The following is a 17,500-nucleotide window of genomic DNA, read 5'->3' on the forward strand; positions in this document are numbered from 1 at the left end:
TATTACTCTTGTCTTCACATTACTCTTGTCTTCACAACATTACTCTTGTCTTCACAACATTACTCTTGTCTTCACAACATTACTCTTGTCTTCACAATATTACTCTTGTCTTCACGACATTACTTTTGTCTTCACAATATTACTCTTGTCTTCACGACATTACTCTTGTCTTCACAATATTACTCTTGTCTTCACAACATTACTCTTGTCTTCTCAACATTACTCTTGTCTTCACAACATTACTCTTGTCTTCACAACATTACTCTTGTCTTCACAATATTACTCTTGTCTTCTCAACATTACTCTTGTCTTCACAACATTACTCTTGTCTTCTCAACATTACTCTTGTCTTCACAATATTACTCTTGTCTTCACATTACTCTTGTCTTCTCAACATTACTCTTGTCTTCACAACATTACTCTTGTCTTCACAACATTACTCTTGTCTTCACAACATTACTCTTGTCTTCTCAACATTACTCTTGTCTTCACAACATTACTCTTGTCTTCACAACATTACTCTTGTCTTCACAATATTACTCTTGTCTTCTCAACATTACTCTTGTCTTCACAACATTACTCTTGTCTTCTCAACATTACTCTTGTCTTCACAATATTACTCTTGTCTTCACATTACTCTTGTCTTCACAACATTACTCTTGTCTTCACAATATTACTCTTGTCTTCTCAACATTACTCTTGTCTTCACAACATTACTCTTGTCTTCTCAACATTACTCTTGTCTTCACAATATTACTCTTGTCTTCTCAACATTACTCTTGTCTTCACAACATTACTCTTGTCTTCTCAACATTACTCTTGTCTTCACAACATTACTCTTGTCTTCACATTACTCTTGTCTTCACAATATTACTCTTGTCTTCTCAACATTACTCTTGTCTTCACAACATTACTCTTGTCTTCACAACATTACTCTTGTCTTCACAACATTACTCTTGTCTTCTCAACATTACTCTTGTCTTCACAACATTACTCTTGTCTTCACAATATTACTCTTGTCTTCTCAACATTACTCTTGTCTTCTCAACATTACTCTTGTCTTCACAACATTACTCTTGTCTTCACATTACTCTTGTCTTCACATTATTACTCTTGTCTTCACATTACTCTTGTCTTCTCAACATTACTCTTGTCTTCACAATATTACTCTTGTCTTCACAATATTACTCTTGTCTTCTCAACATTACTCTTGTCTTCTCAACATTACTCTTGTCTTCACAATATTACTCTTGTCTTCTCAACATTACTCTTGTCTTCACAATATTACTCTTGTCTTCTCAACATTACTCTTGTCTTCTCAACATTACTCTTGTCTTCACAACATTACTCTTGTCTTCTCAACATTACTCTTGTCTTCACAAAATTACTCTTGTCTTCACAACATTACTCTTGTCTTCACAACATTACTCTTGTCTTCTCAACATTACTCTTGTCTTCACAATATTACTCTTGTCTTCTCAACATTACTCTTGTCTTCTCTACATTACTCTTGTCTTCACAACATTACTCTTGTCTTCACAACATTACTCTTGTCTTCACAACATTACTCTTGTCTTCTCAACATTACTCTTGTCTTCACAACATTCCTCTTGTCTTCACAATATTACTCTTGTCTTCTCAACATTACTCTTGTCTTCTCAACATTACTCTTGTCTTCACAACATTACTCTTGTCTTCACATTACTCTTGTCTTCACAATATTACTCTTGTCTTCACAATATTACTCTTGTCTTCACAACATTACTCCTGTCTTCACAACATTACTCTTGTCTTCACAACATTACTATTATCTTCACAACATTACTCTTGTCTTCACAACATTACTCTTGTCTTCACAACATTACTCTTGTCTTCTCAACATTACTCTTGTCTTCACAACATTACTCTTGTCTTCACAACATTACTATTATCTTCACAACATTACTCTTGTCTTCACAACATTACTCTTGTCTTCACAACATTACTCTTGTCTTCTCAACATTACTCTTGTCTTCACAACATTACTCTTGTCTTCACAACATTACTCTTGTCTTCACAACATTACTCTTGTCTTCACAATATTACTCTTGTCTTCTCAACATTACTCTTGTCTTCACAACATTACTCTTGTCTTCTCAACATTACTCTTGTCTTCACAACATTACTCTTGTCTTCACAACATTACTCTTGTCTTCACAACATTACTCTTGTCTTCACAACATTACTCTTGTCTTCACAACATTACTCTTGTCTTCACAACATTACTCTTGTCTTCACAACATTACTCTTGTCTTCTCAACATTACTCTTGTCTTCACAACATTACTCTTGTCTTCACAACATTACTATTATCTTCACAACATTACTCTTGTCTTCACAACATTACTCTTGTCTTCACAACATTACTCTTGTCTTCTCAACATTACTCTTGTCTTCACAACATTACTCTTGTCTTCACAACATTACTCTTGTCTTCACAACATTACTCTTGTCTTCACAATATTACTCTTGTCTTCTCAACATTACTCTTGTCTTCACAACATTACTCTTGTCTTCTCAACATTACTCTTGTCTTCACAACATTACTCTTGTCTTCACAACATTACTCTTGTCTTCACAACATTACTCTTGTCTTCACAACATTACTCTTGTCTTCACATTACTCTTGTCTTCACAACATTACTCTTGTCTTCACAACGTTACTTTTGCCTCAGTGTACAACGGTGTCATGTTCAGTTTTCTTTTTCTATAGATATATCATAATTATGCGAGTATATTACATGAAGGAGTTTACGTAATTGTAAATAACACACACACACACACACACACACACACACACACACACACACACACACACACACACACACACACACACACACACACACACACACACACAAAGTTGAAGACTCAGATGAGCCAAAGGGATGTTAGGGAGTATTTCTTCAATCACAGAGTTGTCAGGAAGTGGAAGAGTCTGGGAAGTGATGTAGTGGAGGTAGGATTTATACATAGCTTTAAGAAGAGGTATGATAAAGCTCATGGAGCAGGAAGAGTGACCTAGTGGCGACCAGTGAAGAGGCGGGGGCCAGGAGCTGTGAATCGACCCCTGCAACCACAACTAGGTGAGTTCACACACACACACACACGAGGAAAGGTTAAGGGAAATCGGACTGACGACACTGGAGGACAGAAGGGTCAGGGGAGACATGATAACGACGTACAAGATACTGAGGGGAATAGATAAGGTGGACAGAGATAGGATGTTCCAGAGAGGGGACACAGGAACAAGGGGTCACAACTGGAAGCTGAAGACTCGGACGAGTCACAGGGACGTTAGGAAGTATTTCTTCAGTCAGAGTCGTCAGGAAGTGGAATAGCCTAGCAAGTGAAGTAGTGGAGGCAGGAACCATACATAGTTTTAAGAAGAGGTATGATAAAGCTCAGGAAGCAGAGAGAGAGAGGACCTAGTAGCAATCAGTGAAGAGGCGGGGCCAGGAGCTGAGTCTCGACCCCTGCAACCACAATTAGGTGAGTACACACACACACACACACACACGCAGAGGTATGTCCTACGAGGAGAGGTTAAGGGAAATCAACCTGACGACACTGGAGGACAGGAGAGATAGGGGGGACATGATAACGGCATACAAAATACTGAGAGGAATTGACAAGGTGGACAAATACAGGATGTTCCAGAGATTGGACACAGTAACAAGGGGACACAGTTGGAAGTTGAAGACACAGATGAATCACAGGGATGTTAGGAAGTATTTCTTCAGCCACAGAGTAGTCAGTAAGTGGAATAGTTTGGGAAGCGATGTAGTGGAGGCAGGATCCATACATAGCTTTAAGCAGAGGTATGATAAAGCTCACGGTTCAGGGAGAGTGACCTAGTAGCGACCAGTGAAGAGGCGGGGCCAGGAGCTCGGACTCGACCCCCGCAACCTCAACTAGGTGAGTACAACTAGGTGAGTACACACAGGATTCGCGACCTTCAATTTATTCCTCTTGGAAAAATGCAGAAGCAGCAGCAGCAGCAAAAGAAAACGTGATGCGGCGGGAGTGACATTTAAAAAATATTTTTAGGGCCTTCAAAAATCCCGCTGGAAAAGTTGTGGCCATCCGCTGAGGAAGAAAATCAGGAAGCAGAAGGATTTACGGCTTAGTGACACGTGACGAGAGTGAGTGAGCGAGTGAGAGAGACAGAGAGAGAGATAGTTTTAATCTAGTGTTGGTGAAGCCGTGTTGAAGATCATGTTAAGACACTCACCTATACTACATCTTACCTTTTTTTTTTTTTTTTTTTTTTTTTTTTTTTTTTTTTTTTTTTTTACACAGGGTTTGACAAGGTTAAGGATCCCTAGCTTTATTGACAGCTATTTACAGGTTAAGGATTCCTAACTTTATTGGCAAGCTAAGAGCTGTTACCTACATCAGCTCATTTGAAAGCATTTTTGTTATGAGACATACAAGTAGGGAACAGGACGAAGTTGGAGCCATCTGTGGGCCAGCATTTTCATTTGATCAACTGACGTTATCTCGTTGACATCATTATGCTGTACGAATGTGTTCCATACTCGAGTCATCCTGGGTATGTATGATCTCAGATGGAGTGATGTTCTGGAGAAGGGTACAGCCAGAGTGAAGTTGCTGCTTTCTGCCCGTCTTGTGGCATAAAAGCTTGTTTCACGCTGTCCTCGAAGTGGATCCAAGTGTGGTATTTTGACAATATTGGCCTTGTACATAACAGTAAGGCCACCCACATCCCTCCTATGTTGAAGGCTCTGCTGAAATGACAGATCTATCCAGGATGGGTCCAGGCGAGAGATGAGACGTCTTGCTCTGTTCTCTACTCTGTCAAGCAGTCGCAGATGAGAGGGGGGGCAGGCAAACCAAGAAAGTGGAGCATACTCAAGGTGTGAGCGTACTTGTGCCTCGTACAGGATCTTGCAACCCCTACTGTCAAGCAGATGCGAGATACGGCGAAGTGCTGTCCAAAGAATGGCTGCCCAAAGAATGGCGATTTTGATTGACATTAATTGACACAAGAGATAGAGGCACTGTGGCACTGTAAGAAGGTTTAAACAATGTTATCTCATTTGATGAAGGCACTGTAAGATGTAAACAGTATTACCCCACTGGATAGAGGCACTGTAAGAAGGTGTAAGCAGTATTACTCCACTGGATAGAGGCACTGTAAGAAGGTGTAAGCAGTATTACCTCACTGGATAGAGGCACTGTAAGAAGGTGTAAGCAGTATTACCCCACTGGATAGAGGCACTGTAAGAAGGTGTAAGCAGTATTACCCCACTGGATAGAGGCACAGTGTTTAAGCAGTGTATCAGTGTATCTAGGTATAAGGAAGAGCTGTTGGTACATCTCTCTCCTATTCCACCTTCACAGTTTTCCTCTTACCGTCTCCTTACTAACCATTGCGTCCTCTCAGTATTTTCCTTCGTAACAGACCAAGAAAACATTCACGTTTTTATTTGCTACTTGATCTCAGAATCCAAAAGTTTAATCAATACAGTTTGATCAGTATTATGATCAACTCTGGTGCTCAAGAATGATCAACTTACGAAATAAAATGCGTGTAAAACAACAATTCATCATTATTTACATATATTAATCTTGCCAGCAACATAAGGGAAGGTGAGCCTTGATAACCATACTTTCAGAGATTGATGGTGTTAGACATTAGACATAGAGCCAGGCGGCTGCAGGGAGAGATTAATGGTGTTAGACATTAGACATAGAGCCAGGCAGCTCCACCTCACAATATCGACATCACCTAAACTCTTACAGTGTTGTCTGACCAGTACTGTTATAAGCATTAACATGAGGATAGGTAGTAAGGTGTTCACCATGTTATTATTAGCAGCCACAGACTTAACTAGATATTTCGGCAGCTGTACGATCCCCTGTTTCATAAGCCTAGCCTATTCTACCTTAATAAACGCAAAAGGAATAGTTCAGAGTGGTCATAAAATTCTAAGACAAAATATGCAAATATGTATAGGTACGTGTATACATGTTTGTACTTATGTATATCTAATATTCAGGTATTAACATTTTTATCACACACACACATATACAGTTTAATATATTTATTATGCATCCCATACCCATCCTGTGGGTGGTAGTCAAAAGATTAGAGGTACATAATGGGTCCAGGGACTGGACCCCAAAGTTTTGATAGCTGATCAAGTTACAAAGGTAATGAATCATGTACACATCTATTAATGGTTACAATCATGAACTGATACAGTTCTGATATCATCTTGTACAGGTATCCAGGCCGGGTTGCCCCAGGTCTCCTACGTCAAGGCAATTGACGTGTGGATGGGCGCTTGTACAGGTAAGTACGACAAGTATGGTAGTACTGGTGTGTTACATACTCACCTATGTTACTTATCATACAACTTCACATATTTAACATGTTACGGTAGATATTTAACATTTTACGATAGATATTTAATATTTTGATGGATATTTAACATATTACTGTAGATATATAACATTTTACGATAGATATTGAACATATTACGGTAGATATTTTCCGAGTGACAGAGTCTGTTTATATTAAACAAATTCACGAATGATTAACAAAACTTGGAAAACTTTGAAGCAACCAGCTGTGTGCACACAACTTGGTGCACACAGCTTGGTGCACACAGCTTGGTGCACACAGCTTGGTACACACAACTTGGTGCACACAGCTTGGTACACACAACTTGGTGCACACAGCTTGGTACACACAACTTGGTGCACACAGCTTGGTGCACACAGCTTGGTACACACAACTTGGTGCACACAGCTTGGTACACACAGCTTGGTACACACAACTTGGTGCACACAGCTTGGTACACACAACTTGGTGCACACAGCTTGGTACACACAACTTGGTGCACACAGCTTGGTGCACACAGCTTGGTACACACAACTTGGTGCACACAGCTTGGTACACACAACTTGGTGCACACAGCTTGGTGCACACAGCTTGGTACACACAGCTTGGTGCACACAGCTTGGTGCACACAGCTTGGTGCACACAGCTTGGTGCACACAGCTTGGTACACACAACTTGGTGCACACAGCTTGGTACACACAGCTTGGTACACACAACTTGGTGCACACAGCTTGGTACACACAGCTTGGTACACACAACTTGGTGCACACAGCTTGGTACACACAACTTGGTGCACACAGCTTGGTGCACACAGCTTGGTGCACACAGCTTGGTACACACAACTTGGTGCACACAGCTTGGTGCACACAGCTTGGTGCACACAGCTTGGTGCACACAGCTTGGTGCACACAGCTTGGTGCACACAGCTTGGTACACACAACTTGGTGCACACAGCTTGGTACACACAGCTTGGTGCACACAGCTTGGTGCACACAGCTTCGTGTCAGCAACAGCTGCATTTTTATAGATTTTTTTTAAGTTTATGAAAAATTTTGATTAAGTAGAGCCATGAGAGTATTAGCCAGAGTTGAATGTCTTTGTGATCGACCAGGATTTAGTTACCAAGGTGGCCTTTGAAGAGAGCTTTTTGTAGGCGGCCTTTGAAGGTGACTTTTGAAGGCAACCTTTGAAGGTTGCATTTGAAGGCAGTGATTGACGGCAGCCTTTGAAGGCAGTGATTGACGGCAGCCTTTGAAAGCAGTGATTGACGGCAGCCTTTGGAGGCAGTGATTGACGGCAGCCTTTGAAAGCAGTGATTGACGGCAGCCTTTGAAGGCAGTGATTGACGGCAGCCTTTGAAGGCAGTGATTGACGGCAGCCTTTGAAGGCAGTGATTGACGGCAGCCTTTGAAGGCAGTGATTGACGGCAGCCTTTGAAAGCAGCCTTTGACGACACTCTGTGAAGTGTATATACAACTAAGACACTGCTTTAAGCCTGATACAAGTTCTTCGTATATTTGACGCATTCGATAAGTGTGTGCGAAATCAGTGTATTAAGAGGATTTGCTGAGAGAAAGTATATGCAGCCAAGGTTAGTGAGAGTCCCTGTGGACCTGGGTTCAAGGTGAACCTGAAGTCAAGGTAAACCTTTGATCCAAGGGACCTTGAGTCAGGGCATACTCAGGCTTAAAATAAACTTAGTCTTAAAACTAAATTCAAGGTTTTATTTTACCCTCTTTGTGGACGCTTATAATCCGGATTCAGAGTTTGTAACGCGCTTTTAGCAATCCGGATTTTTGTTTATGCTTCGTTGTTGCTTCTGCAAGCCATTAAGAGTATATATATAGAGAGTAATTTCATTGCATGTAAAAACAGAAAGCAGGTAACATGATCAATGTTGAATGCCTCAGCATGTCAATTTCTCCTATTAATTGGGTTCGTTCGTGCAAATATATTCTTAATTATAAATCTTTGTCCAGAGTTTTTATAGGGCCAATGAAAGGTTACGCCGTATGGAACTTGAAACACCAAAATTGGTGAATATTATTTAGTAAAGTTTCGGCCATTGAAGGACTCAGATCTCCAAATCCATACCCAGATGCTGGTTCAAATACGTATAGTGACGTTGGGCGAATTTTTGTTGATAGTTGGTAAATCCCAAGTAGTGAGACGATGTTTCTCTAATAGATGTGAATAGATCGAAACGATATATCCATTCACTAGGTTCAGGACACATTAACTTGATGATCGCGAGTGTAAACAGTCTTGAAGGTGATGGAATACACTCATCTATACTGCAACCTCATGATAAAGTGACCATCTTGGATATATTAGTTTGATGTGTCGCCAGCCTGTGGTCGTTTTTAGTAACGTTGATGGAGTATTAGAAGCTTGGCGTCCAGGCAAGGTTTTAAAGTTATAAATTATACAAGAGAGGATGTCATAGCCGGGTCATGAGGCCCTGTGTTGCCGTCTGGAATGTCAGAGGGTCGAGGCCCTGTGTTGCCGTCTGGAATGTCAGAGGGTCGAGGCCCTGTGTTGCCGTCTGGAATGTCAGAGGGTCGAGGCCCTGTGTTGCCGTCTGGAATGTCAGAGGGTAAAGGCCCTGTGTTGCCGTCTGGAATGTCAGAGGGTCGAGGCTCTGTGTTGCCGTCTGGAATGTCAGAGGGTCGAGGCCCTGTGTTGCCGTCTGGAATGTCAGAGGGTCGAGGCCCTGTGTTGCCGTCTGGAATGTCAGAGGGTCGAGGCCCTGTGTTGCCGTCTGGAATGTCAGAGGGTAAAGGCCCTGTGTTGCCGTCTGGAATGTCAGAGGGTCGAGGCTCTGTGTTGCCGTCTGGAATGTCAGAGGGTCGAGGCCCTGTGTTGCCGTCTGGAATATCAGAGGGTCGAGGCCCTGTGTTGCCGTCTGGAATGTCAGAGGGTCGAGGCCCTGTGTTGCCGTCTGGAATGTCAGAGGGTCGAGGCCCTGTGTTGCCGTCTGGAATGTCAGAGGGTCGAGGCCCTGTGTTGCCGTCTGGAATGTCAGAGGGTCGAGGCCCTGTGTTGCCGTCTGGAATGTCAGAGGGTCGAGGCCCTGTGTTGCCGTCTGGAATGTCAGAGGGTCGAGGCCCTGTGTTGCCGTCTGGAATGTCAGAGGGTCGAGGCTCTGTGTTGCCGTTTGGAATGTCAGAGGGTCGAGGCCCTGTGTTGCCGTCTGGAATGTCAGAGGGTAAAGGCCCTGTGTTGCCGTCTGGAATGTCAGAGGGTCGAGGCTCTGTGTTGCCGTCTGGAATGTCAGAGGGTCGAGGCTCTGTGTTGCCGTCTGGAATGTCAGAGGGTCGAGGCTCTGTGTTGCCGTCTGGAATGTCAGAGGGTCGAGGCTCTGTGTTGCCGTCTGGAATGTCAGAGGGTCGAGGCTCTGTGTTGCCGTCTGGAATGTCAGAGGGTCGAGGCCCTGTGTTGCCGTCTGGAATGTCAGAGGGTCGAGGCTCTGTGTTGCCGTCTGGAATGTCAGAGGGTCGAGGCTCTGTGTTGCCGTCTGGAATGTCAGAGGGTCGAGGCCCTGTGTTGCCGTCTGGAATGTCAGAGGGTAAAGGCCCTGTGTTGCCGTCTGGAATGTCAGAGGGTCGAGGCTCTGTGTTGCCGTCTGGAATGTCAGAGGGTCGAGGCTCTGTGTTGCCGTCTGCAATGTCAGAGGGTCGAGGCCCTGTGTTGCCGTCTGGAATGTCAGAGGGTCGAGGCTCTGTGTTGCCGTCTGGAATGTCAGAGGGTCGAGGCTCTGTGTTGCCGTCTGGAATGTCAGAGGGTCGAGGCTCTGTGTTGCCGTCTGGAATGTCAGAGGGTCGAGGCTCTGTGTTGCCGTCTGGAATGTCAGAGGGTCGAGGCCCTGTGTTGCCGTCTGGAATGTCAGAGGGTCGAGGCTCTGTGTTGCCGTCTGGAATGTCAGAGGGTCGAGGCTCTGTGTTGCCGTCTGGAATGTCAGAGGGTCGAGGCTCTGTGTTGCCGTCTGGAATGTCAGAGGGTCGAGGCTCTGTGTTGCCGTCTGGAATGTCAGAGGGTCGAGGCCCTGTGTTGCCGTCTGGAATGTCAGAGGGTCGAGGCTCTGTGTTGCCGTCTGGAATGTCAGAGGGTCGAAGCTCTGTGTTGCCGTCTGGATGTCAGAGGGTAAAGGCCCTGTGTTGCCGTTTGGAATGTCAGAGGGTCGAGGCACTGTGTTGCCGTCTGGAATGTCAGAGGGACAAGGCCCTGTGTTGCCGTCTGGAATGTCAGAGGGTCGAGGCCCTGTGTTGCCGTCTGGAATGTCAGAGGGTCGATGCTCTGTGTTGCCGTCTGGAATGTCAGAGGGTCGAGGCTCTGTGTTGCCGTCTGGAATGTCAGAGGGTCGAGGCCCTGTGTTGCCGTCTGGAATGTCAGAGGGTCGAGGCTCTGTGTTGCCGTCTGGAATGTCAGAGGGTAAAGGCCCTGTGTTGCCGTCTGGAATGTCAGAGGGTCGAGGCCCTGTGTTGCCGTCTGAAATGTCAGAGGGTCGAGGCTCTGTGTTGCCGTCTGGAATGTCAGAGGGTCGAGGCTCTGTGTTGCCGTCTGGAATGTCAGAGGGTCGAGGCTCTGTGTTGCCGTCTGGAATATCAGAGGGTCGAGGCTCTGTGTTGCCGTCTGAAATGTCAGAGGGTCGAGGCCCTGTGTTGCCGTCTGGAATGTCAAAGGATCGAGGCCCTGTGTTGCCGTCTGGAATGTCAGAGGGTCGAGGCTCCAGCAGGTCACACACACTTCCATAATAAATAATAATAATCTTTATTGCTACAAGTATATAATACAACTCATACAGTCCGTAGCTGGCATCATTGACATACTATATAGAAAATCCCTGGTTATGCAGGGCATTTCGGGCAACTTAGGGTAATCTTGTCGCCCCAGTCTGTTAACACTCGGGTACCTACTTCTGGATGAACAGGGACAGCAGGTGTAAGGAAACACGACCAGTGTTTCAACTCGTACCGGACATCGAACCATGGACACTCAGCGTGTGGAAAGGGCATGATTCACGGGCATCCCTTCATGATTCAGGGGCGACCCTCCATGATTCACAGGCGACCCTCCATGATTCACGGGCGACCCTCCATGATTCACGGGCGACCCTCCGTGATTCACGGGCGACCCTCCGTGATTCACGGGCGACCCTCCATGATTCACGGGCGACCCTCCGTGATTCACGGGCGACCCTCCATGATTCACGGGCGACCCTCCATGATTCACGGGCGACCCTCCATGATTCACGGGCGACCCTCCATGATTCACTTGCGACCCTCCGTGATTTTTGATGCGGTAGTCGAATCTTATCTTGCATTTTGAGTTTCCGTGGAGGTGGGAAGAAGGCCGGGATTGGGGAGATGGGATTATGGGTAGGGAAAGTGGGTAAGGTAGTGGGGAATGGGGAGTGTGGAGGAGGGAAAAAAAAGTCTGGGAATGGAAGCTGAGGGCAAAGTTTAAGGGGAAGGGAAGACTAGAGGAGGAGGAGGAAGAAGAGAATAGGTAGGGAAGAGTCAGCGATATATTTGTGTAGTTAATCCTCTTTCTTTCTCTCTCTCTCTCTCTCTCTTTCACGTCTTCTTTCTGACCCCCCACTTCTCTTTCGCTTTACTGCATATTGCTTGTAAGTGCTAGGAAGAGTTGCCTGGTAGTAGATACAGAACAGTGACTGGGGTAGAAAGGGTGATGGTGGTGCTGGTACTGGTGGTGCTGCTTGCTACTGCTGCTACTGGTGGTGGTGCTTGCTGGTGGTGGTGGTGGTGCTGGTGCTGCTACTGGTGGTGGTGCTGCTTGCTGGTGCTGCCACTGGTGGTGGTAGTGCTTGCTGCTTTGTTAGTGATGCTGCTACTGTTGGTGCTGCTGCTGGTGGTGCTGCTGCTGGGGGTGCTTGCTGCTGTTACTGGTGGTGCTACTAGTACTGCTACTGGTGGTGGTGCTGCTGCCACTGGTACTGGTGGTGCTGCTGCTACTGGTGGTGGTGGTACCTGCTGCTGCTAGTACTACTAGTGCTGCTACTGGTGGTGGTGGTGCTTGCTGCTGTTACTGGTGCTGCTGCTAGTACTGCTGCTACTGTTGCTTCTACTGCATGCACATACATGGCATCTCTGGCACCGGTATTGTAACACTGAAACACAATACCTACCTCAGCATCTCTGGCACTGGTATTGTATAGCTGAAATACAATACCTCCCCAGCATCTCTAGCACCAATATTCACCCGGCCAATGACGGAGCCATCGAGGGAGTAGTAGCTTCCGCTGAGCTACCTGCCCAGGCTCCTCAGTTGTCCTGGACAAATCCTGAACCATTGCTATCAGATCCTCCGATTTGCTGCCAGTGTCTGAAGGGAGATGAGGTGCTGTCTTCCTCGCTGCGCTGCAGTATACTAGGATTCCTGTCTTCTCATATCATCTTTCACATTATTCCTGTTATCCCCCCTAGAGCCTAGTTCCTAGACCCTCGGTATTATTCCTGTTATCCCCCTAGAGCCTAGTTCCTAGACCCTCGGTATTATTCCTGTTATCCCCCTAGAGCCTAGTTCCTAGACCCTCGGTATTATTCCTGTTATCCCCCCTAGAGCCTAGTTCCTAGACCCTCGGTATTATTCCTGTTATCCCCCCTAGAGCCTAGTTCCTAGACCCTCGGTATTATTCCTGTTATCCCCCCTAGAGCCTAGTTCCTAGACCCTCGGTATTATTCCTGTTATCCCCCCTAGAGCCTAGTTCCTAGACCCTCGGTATTATTCCTGTTATCCCCCCTAGAGCCTAGTTCCTAGACCCTCGGTATTATTCCTGTTATCCCCCCTAGAGCCTAGTTCCTAGATCCTCGGTATTATTCCTGTTATCCCCCTAGAGCCTAGTTCCTAGACCCTCGGTATTATTCCTGTTATACCCCCTAGAGCCTAGTTCCTAGACCCTCGGTATTATTCCTGTTATCCCCCTAGAGCCTAGTTCCTAGACCCTCGGTATTATTCCTGTTATCCCCCTAGAGCCTAGTTCCTAGACCCTCGGTATTATTCCTGTTATACCCCCTAGAGCCTAGTTCCTAGACCCTCGGTATTATTCCTGTTATCCCCCTAGAGCCTAGTTCCTAGACCCTCGGTATTATTCCTGCTATCCCCCTAGAGCCTAGCTCCTAGACCCTCGGTATTATTCCTGTTATCCCCCCTAGAGCCTAGTTCCTAGACCCTCGGTATTATTCCTGTTATCCCCCTAGAGCCTAGCTCCTAGACCCTCGGTATTATTCCTGTTATCCCCCTAGAGCCTAGTTCCTAGACCCTCAGTATTATTCCTGTTATCCCCCTAGAGCCTAGTTCCTAGACCCTCAGTATTATTCCTGTTATCCCCCCTAGAGCCTAGTTCCTAGACCCTTGGTATATCTGTGCTCTTGCACTACCCTCCACAGGATGGATGTGAGGTGCACAGTATCTAGCTACTACCATGCACAGCACTGACATGGGATTCTTAGAACTGAGCGAAACATCGTCTACGCTCCTTCAGTATGTGAGGAGGGGCTACTTAACAATATCTTAATAAAAATCGTGAATTACGTTCATTACAGCACAAACTAAAGGAAAAAATCAGGCTGAAAATTATGTTTGAGAACAAAATGTAAATATAAAAAATGTAAATACTTCAGGAAATATAAAATTAATATTTCGCTTCAAAGATCAATTTAACTTAGAAATTATAACATCATTAGAATTTGCATAATAATTTACCACAAAATCTGGAGTTAAAACGAGCAGAAAATTTAGTGGGAAACTTGTCGAATTTAACGAGAAAATTGGATTGTGTTGTTGCTAAGTGTTGCAACAGGTGTTGCTACTCACGGATGCTTGTTGCTGCTCTCTTATACCCTCCCTAGTGAAGGGGAGGGGGACGAAGTGAGGGGGAGGGGAGACGAGGTGAGGGGGAAGGGGGACGAAGTGAGGGAGAGGGGGACGAGGTGAGGGCAAGGAAGGAAGAAAAGAAGGGAGAGAATTTTTATTTAGGAAAACTGGATATATGAGCAGTGTGCTGCTTGTGTTAGTGTTGATAGAATTACCCACAATGTGTTAGGTAAAGGACACAGGTGCAACTAATGTGACATTTTATTGTTGCAACGTTTCACTCTCCAGGAGAGCGCCTGGAGAGCGAAATGTCGCCACAATAAAATGCCACATTCGTTGCACCTGTGTTCTTCACCTAACACAATATACCAGCACCAGTGTGCTGCTGGTATATTGTATATGGTAGGTAGCTCGTGTTGCTGTCACATTGCATCAGGCAGGATGGCGCTCATACAAGGAGTTGTAATGTGTCAAGTTAAGTCAGCATTCAAGAATTCCTTGCATCAATATCCCAAGGTGTTTCTCTGTCGGTTAGAAATTATATAATTGGTTTAAAAAAAAACCACAGGTTGACGAATGAGAGACTTGTGTAATATTTGTCAGGTTTATAAACCAGATATATAATAGAAGATATTGAAGAAGCACAGGAGGAAGGCATAGCGAAAAGGAAGACCAAGAATATAAATATTAACAATAGGGAGACCAGAATAGGGAGACCAAAAATAATAAGATTAATAATGGGAATGTTAAGGATATGAGGAATAATTCAGTATGAAGATTTAGAAACAAGACCGATGCAACAGTGAGGTTTGATCCGAGGAATGGGAGGGCAGCTCTCTAGCTACTTAGATCAAGAATATTTATTAGGATTAAAACCTAATAAGGTCAGCAACTTGTGTAGGTGATAGTACCAAAGAAGTTAATGTCTGCCATCCAGCGAACTTATTATTATTATTATTATTATTATATTGCGTAATTCTCTGCTAATACTAGATGTTGGTAACGAAGGAACATTAACACTGACGTGGATATCACTAAACGCACAGTGACACAGGAACTACTAGACGCAGTTACCACTGACGCAAGTACTAGTAGACGCAGGATCTAATGAACTGATATACCACTGATGCAGGTACGTTGACCCAGGTACCACTAATGTGGGTACCACTGACGCAGGTACATTGACACAGGTACCACTGATGTAGGCACACTGACGCAGGTACCGCTGACTGGGGTACATTGACGCAGGTACACTGACGCAAGTACATTGACGCAGGTACATTGAGGCAGACACACTGACGCAGGCACACTGACGCAGGTACCACTGAAACATGTACACTAACGCACTGTTCACCTGTCATCTCCTTCCCTGACAGCCTTCGTGTTCTGCGCCTTGCTGGAGTTCACCTTGGTAAACTACTTGTGGCGTCGGCGACCCCAGATGGAGCTGGGATCTCGGGGAGGCTCCAACGGTACCTGCCTGGCGGAGCGCTACGCCCACATCACAACCCACACCCACCCACACAAGTCCCCAGCCGCCCCTATACCGAGTCCCACCCAGGTTAAGATCACCCAGACGGGAGGCAGTACTGTGGTGACCACTCCCAGCAGCACACCAGCTGGAAGCTCTCACATGGTAGGTGCACTCATTCACACACAACACACATGGATGGTGCACTTATACAGTGTTTACGCACACGTGGTTGGTACACTCACACACTCCTCTCCCAATAAATTAGCAGTAATTTCCCCCTAGTTACCCCTGGCTATAGTACTACAACACTGGTCTTCTCCCCCAGCACAAGAGCGGCACTTCCCCCGGCCATGAGGACTCAACACACGTCACAGCACAGTTCGTGAGAGCCATCAAACAGAGTAACAAGATAAAGGCTCGTCAAATCGACGAGTACTGCCGGGGGCTCTTCCCTCTCCTCTTCGGTGTCTTCAACGTTATTTACTGGTGCTACTACATGCTCTAGATCTTCCCTAGTTCACACCTACAATAATGTCTCTCCTTTATACTTGTCCGGTGCTCGTGGCCATCCAGATAGCTACTAGACACTGGTGTCAGTCACCTTGTACACGAGGGAGGATAAACAATTTATGGTGCACACTGAAGAGTTACTGGTAGCCATCAGGGTCTTGGAGAGTTACTGGTAGCCATCAGGGTCTTGGAGAGTTACTGGTAGCCATCAGGGTCTTGAAGAGTTACTGGTAGCCATCATGGTCTTGGAGAGTTACTGGTAGCCATCAGGGTCTTGGAGAGTTACTGGTAGCCATCAGGGTCTTGGAGAGTTACTGGTAGCCATCAGGGTCTTGGAGAGTTACTGGTAGCCATCAGGGTCTTGGAGAGTTACTGGTAGCCATCAGGGCCTTGAAGAGTTACTAGTAGCCATCAGGGTCTTGGAGAGTTACTGGTAGCCATCAGGGCCTTGAAGAGTTACTAGTAGCCATCAGGGTCTTGGAGAGTTACTGGTAGCCATCAGGGCCTTGAAGAGTTACTAGTAGCCATCAGGGTCTTGGAGAGTTACTGGTAGCCATCAGGGCCTTGAAGAGTTACTAGTAGCCATCAGGGTCTTGGAGAGTTACTAGTAGCCATAAGGGTCTTGGAGAGTTACTGGTAGCCATCAGGGTCTTGGAGAGTTACTGGTAGCCATCAGGGTCTTGGAGAGTTACTGGTAGCCATCAGGGTCTTGGAGAGTTACTGGTAGCCATCAGGGTCTTGGAGAGTTACTGGTAGCCATCAGGGCCTTGAAGAGTTACTAGTAGCCATCAGGGTCTTGGAGAGTTACTGGTAGCCATCATGGTCTTGGAGAGTTACTGGTAGCCATCATGGTCTTGGAGAGTTACTGGTAGCCATCAGGGTCTTGAAGAGTTACTAGTAGCCATCAAGGTCTTGGAGAATTACTGGTAGCCATCATGGTCTTGGAGAGTTACTGGTAGCCATCATGGTCTTGGAGAGTTACTGGTAGCCATCATGGTCTTGGAGAGTTACTGGTAGCCATCATGGTCTTGGAGAGTTACTGGTAGCCATCAGGGTCTTGGAGAGTTACTGGTAGCCATCATGGTCTTGGACAGTTACTGGTAGCCATCAGGGTCTTGAAGAGTTACTTGTAGTCATCAGGGTCTTGGAGAGTTACTGGTAGCCATCATGGTCTTGGAGAGTTACTGGTAGCCATCATGGTCTTGGAGAGTTACTGGTAGCCATCATGGTCTTGAAGAGTTACTAGTAGTCATCAGGGTCTTGGAGAGTTAC

At 45.6% G+C, this 17,500-nt stretch overlaps 1 protein-coding gene across 1 annotated transcript in view; it reads left to right on the forward strand.

The window, feature by feature from the left end:
- LOC138855150 (glycine receptor subunit alpha-4-like) overlaps positions 1-16,786 on the forward strand; it is a 168,267-nt gene extending 151,481 nt beyond the window's left edge. Inside the window, exons 7-9 of the mRNA XM_070102650.1 lie at positions 6,289-6,357; positions 15,621-15,880; positions 16,044-16,786. Of these exons, the coding sequence (XP_069958751.1) occupies positions 6,289-6,357; positions 15,621-15,880; positions 16,044-16,223 (509 nt within the window). The 3' untranslated portion in view covers positions 16,224-16,786. The remainder of the gene's footprint in view (positions 1-6,288; positions 6,358-15,620; positions 15,881-16,043) is intronic.
- Positions 16,787-17,500: the final 714 nt, after the last annotated feature.

Source organism: Cherax quadricarinatus, chromosome 83, assembly GCF_038502225.1.
Source record: "Cherax quadricarinatus isolate ZL_2023a chromosome 83, ASM3850222v1, whole genome shotgun sequence".
NCBI lineage: Eukaryota > Metazoa > Arthropoda > Malacostraca > Decapoda > Parastacidae > Cherax > Cherax quadricarinatus.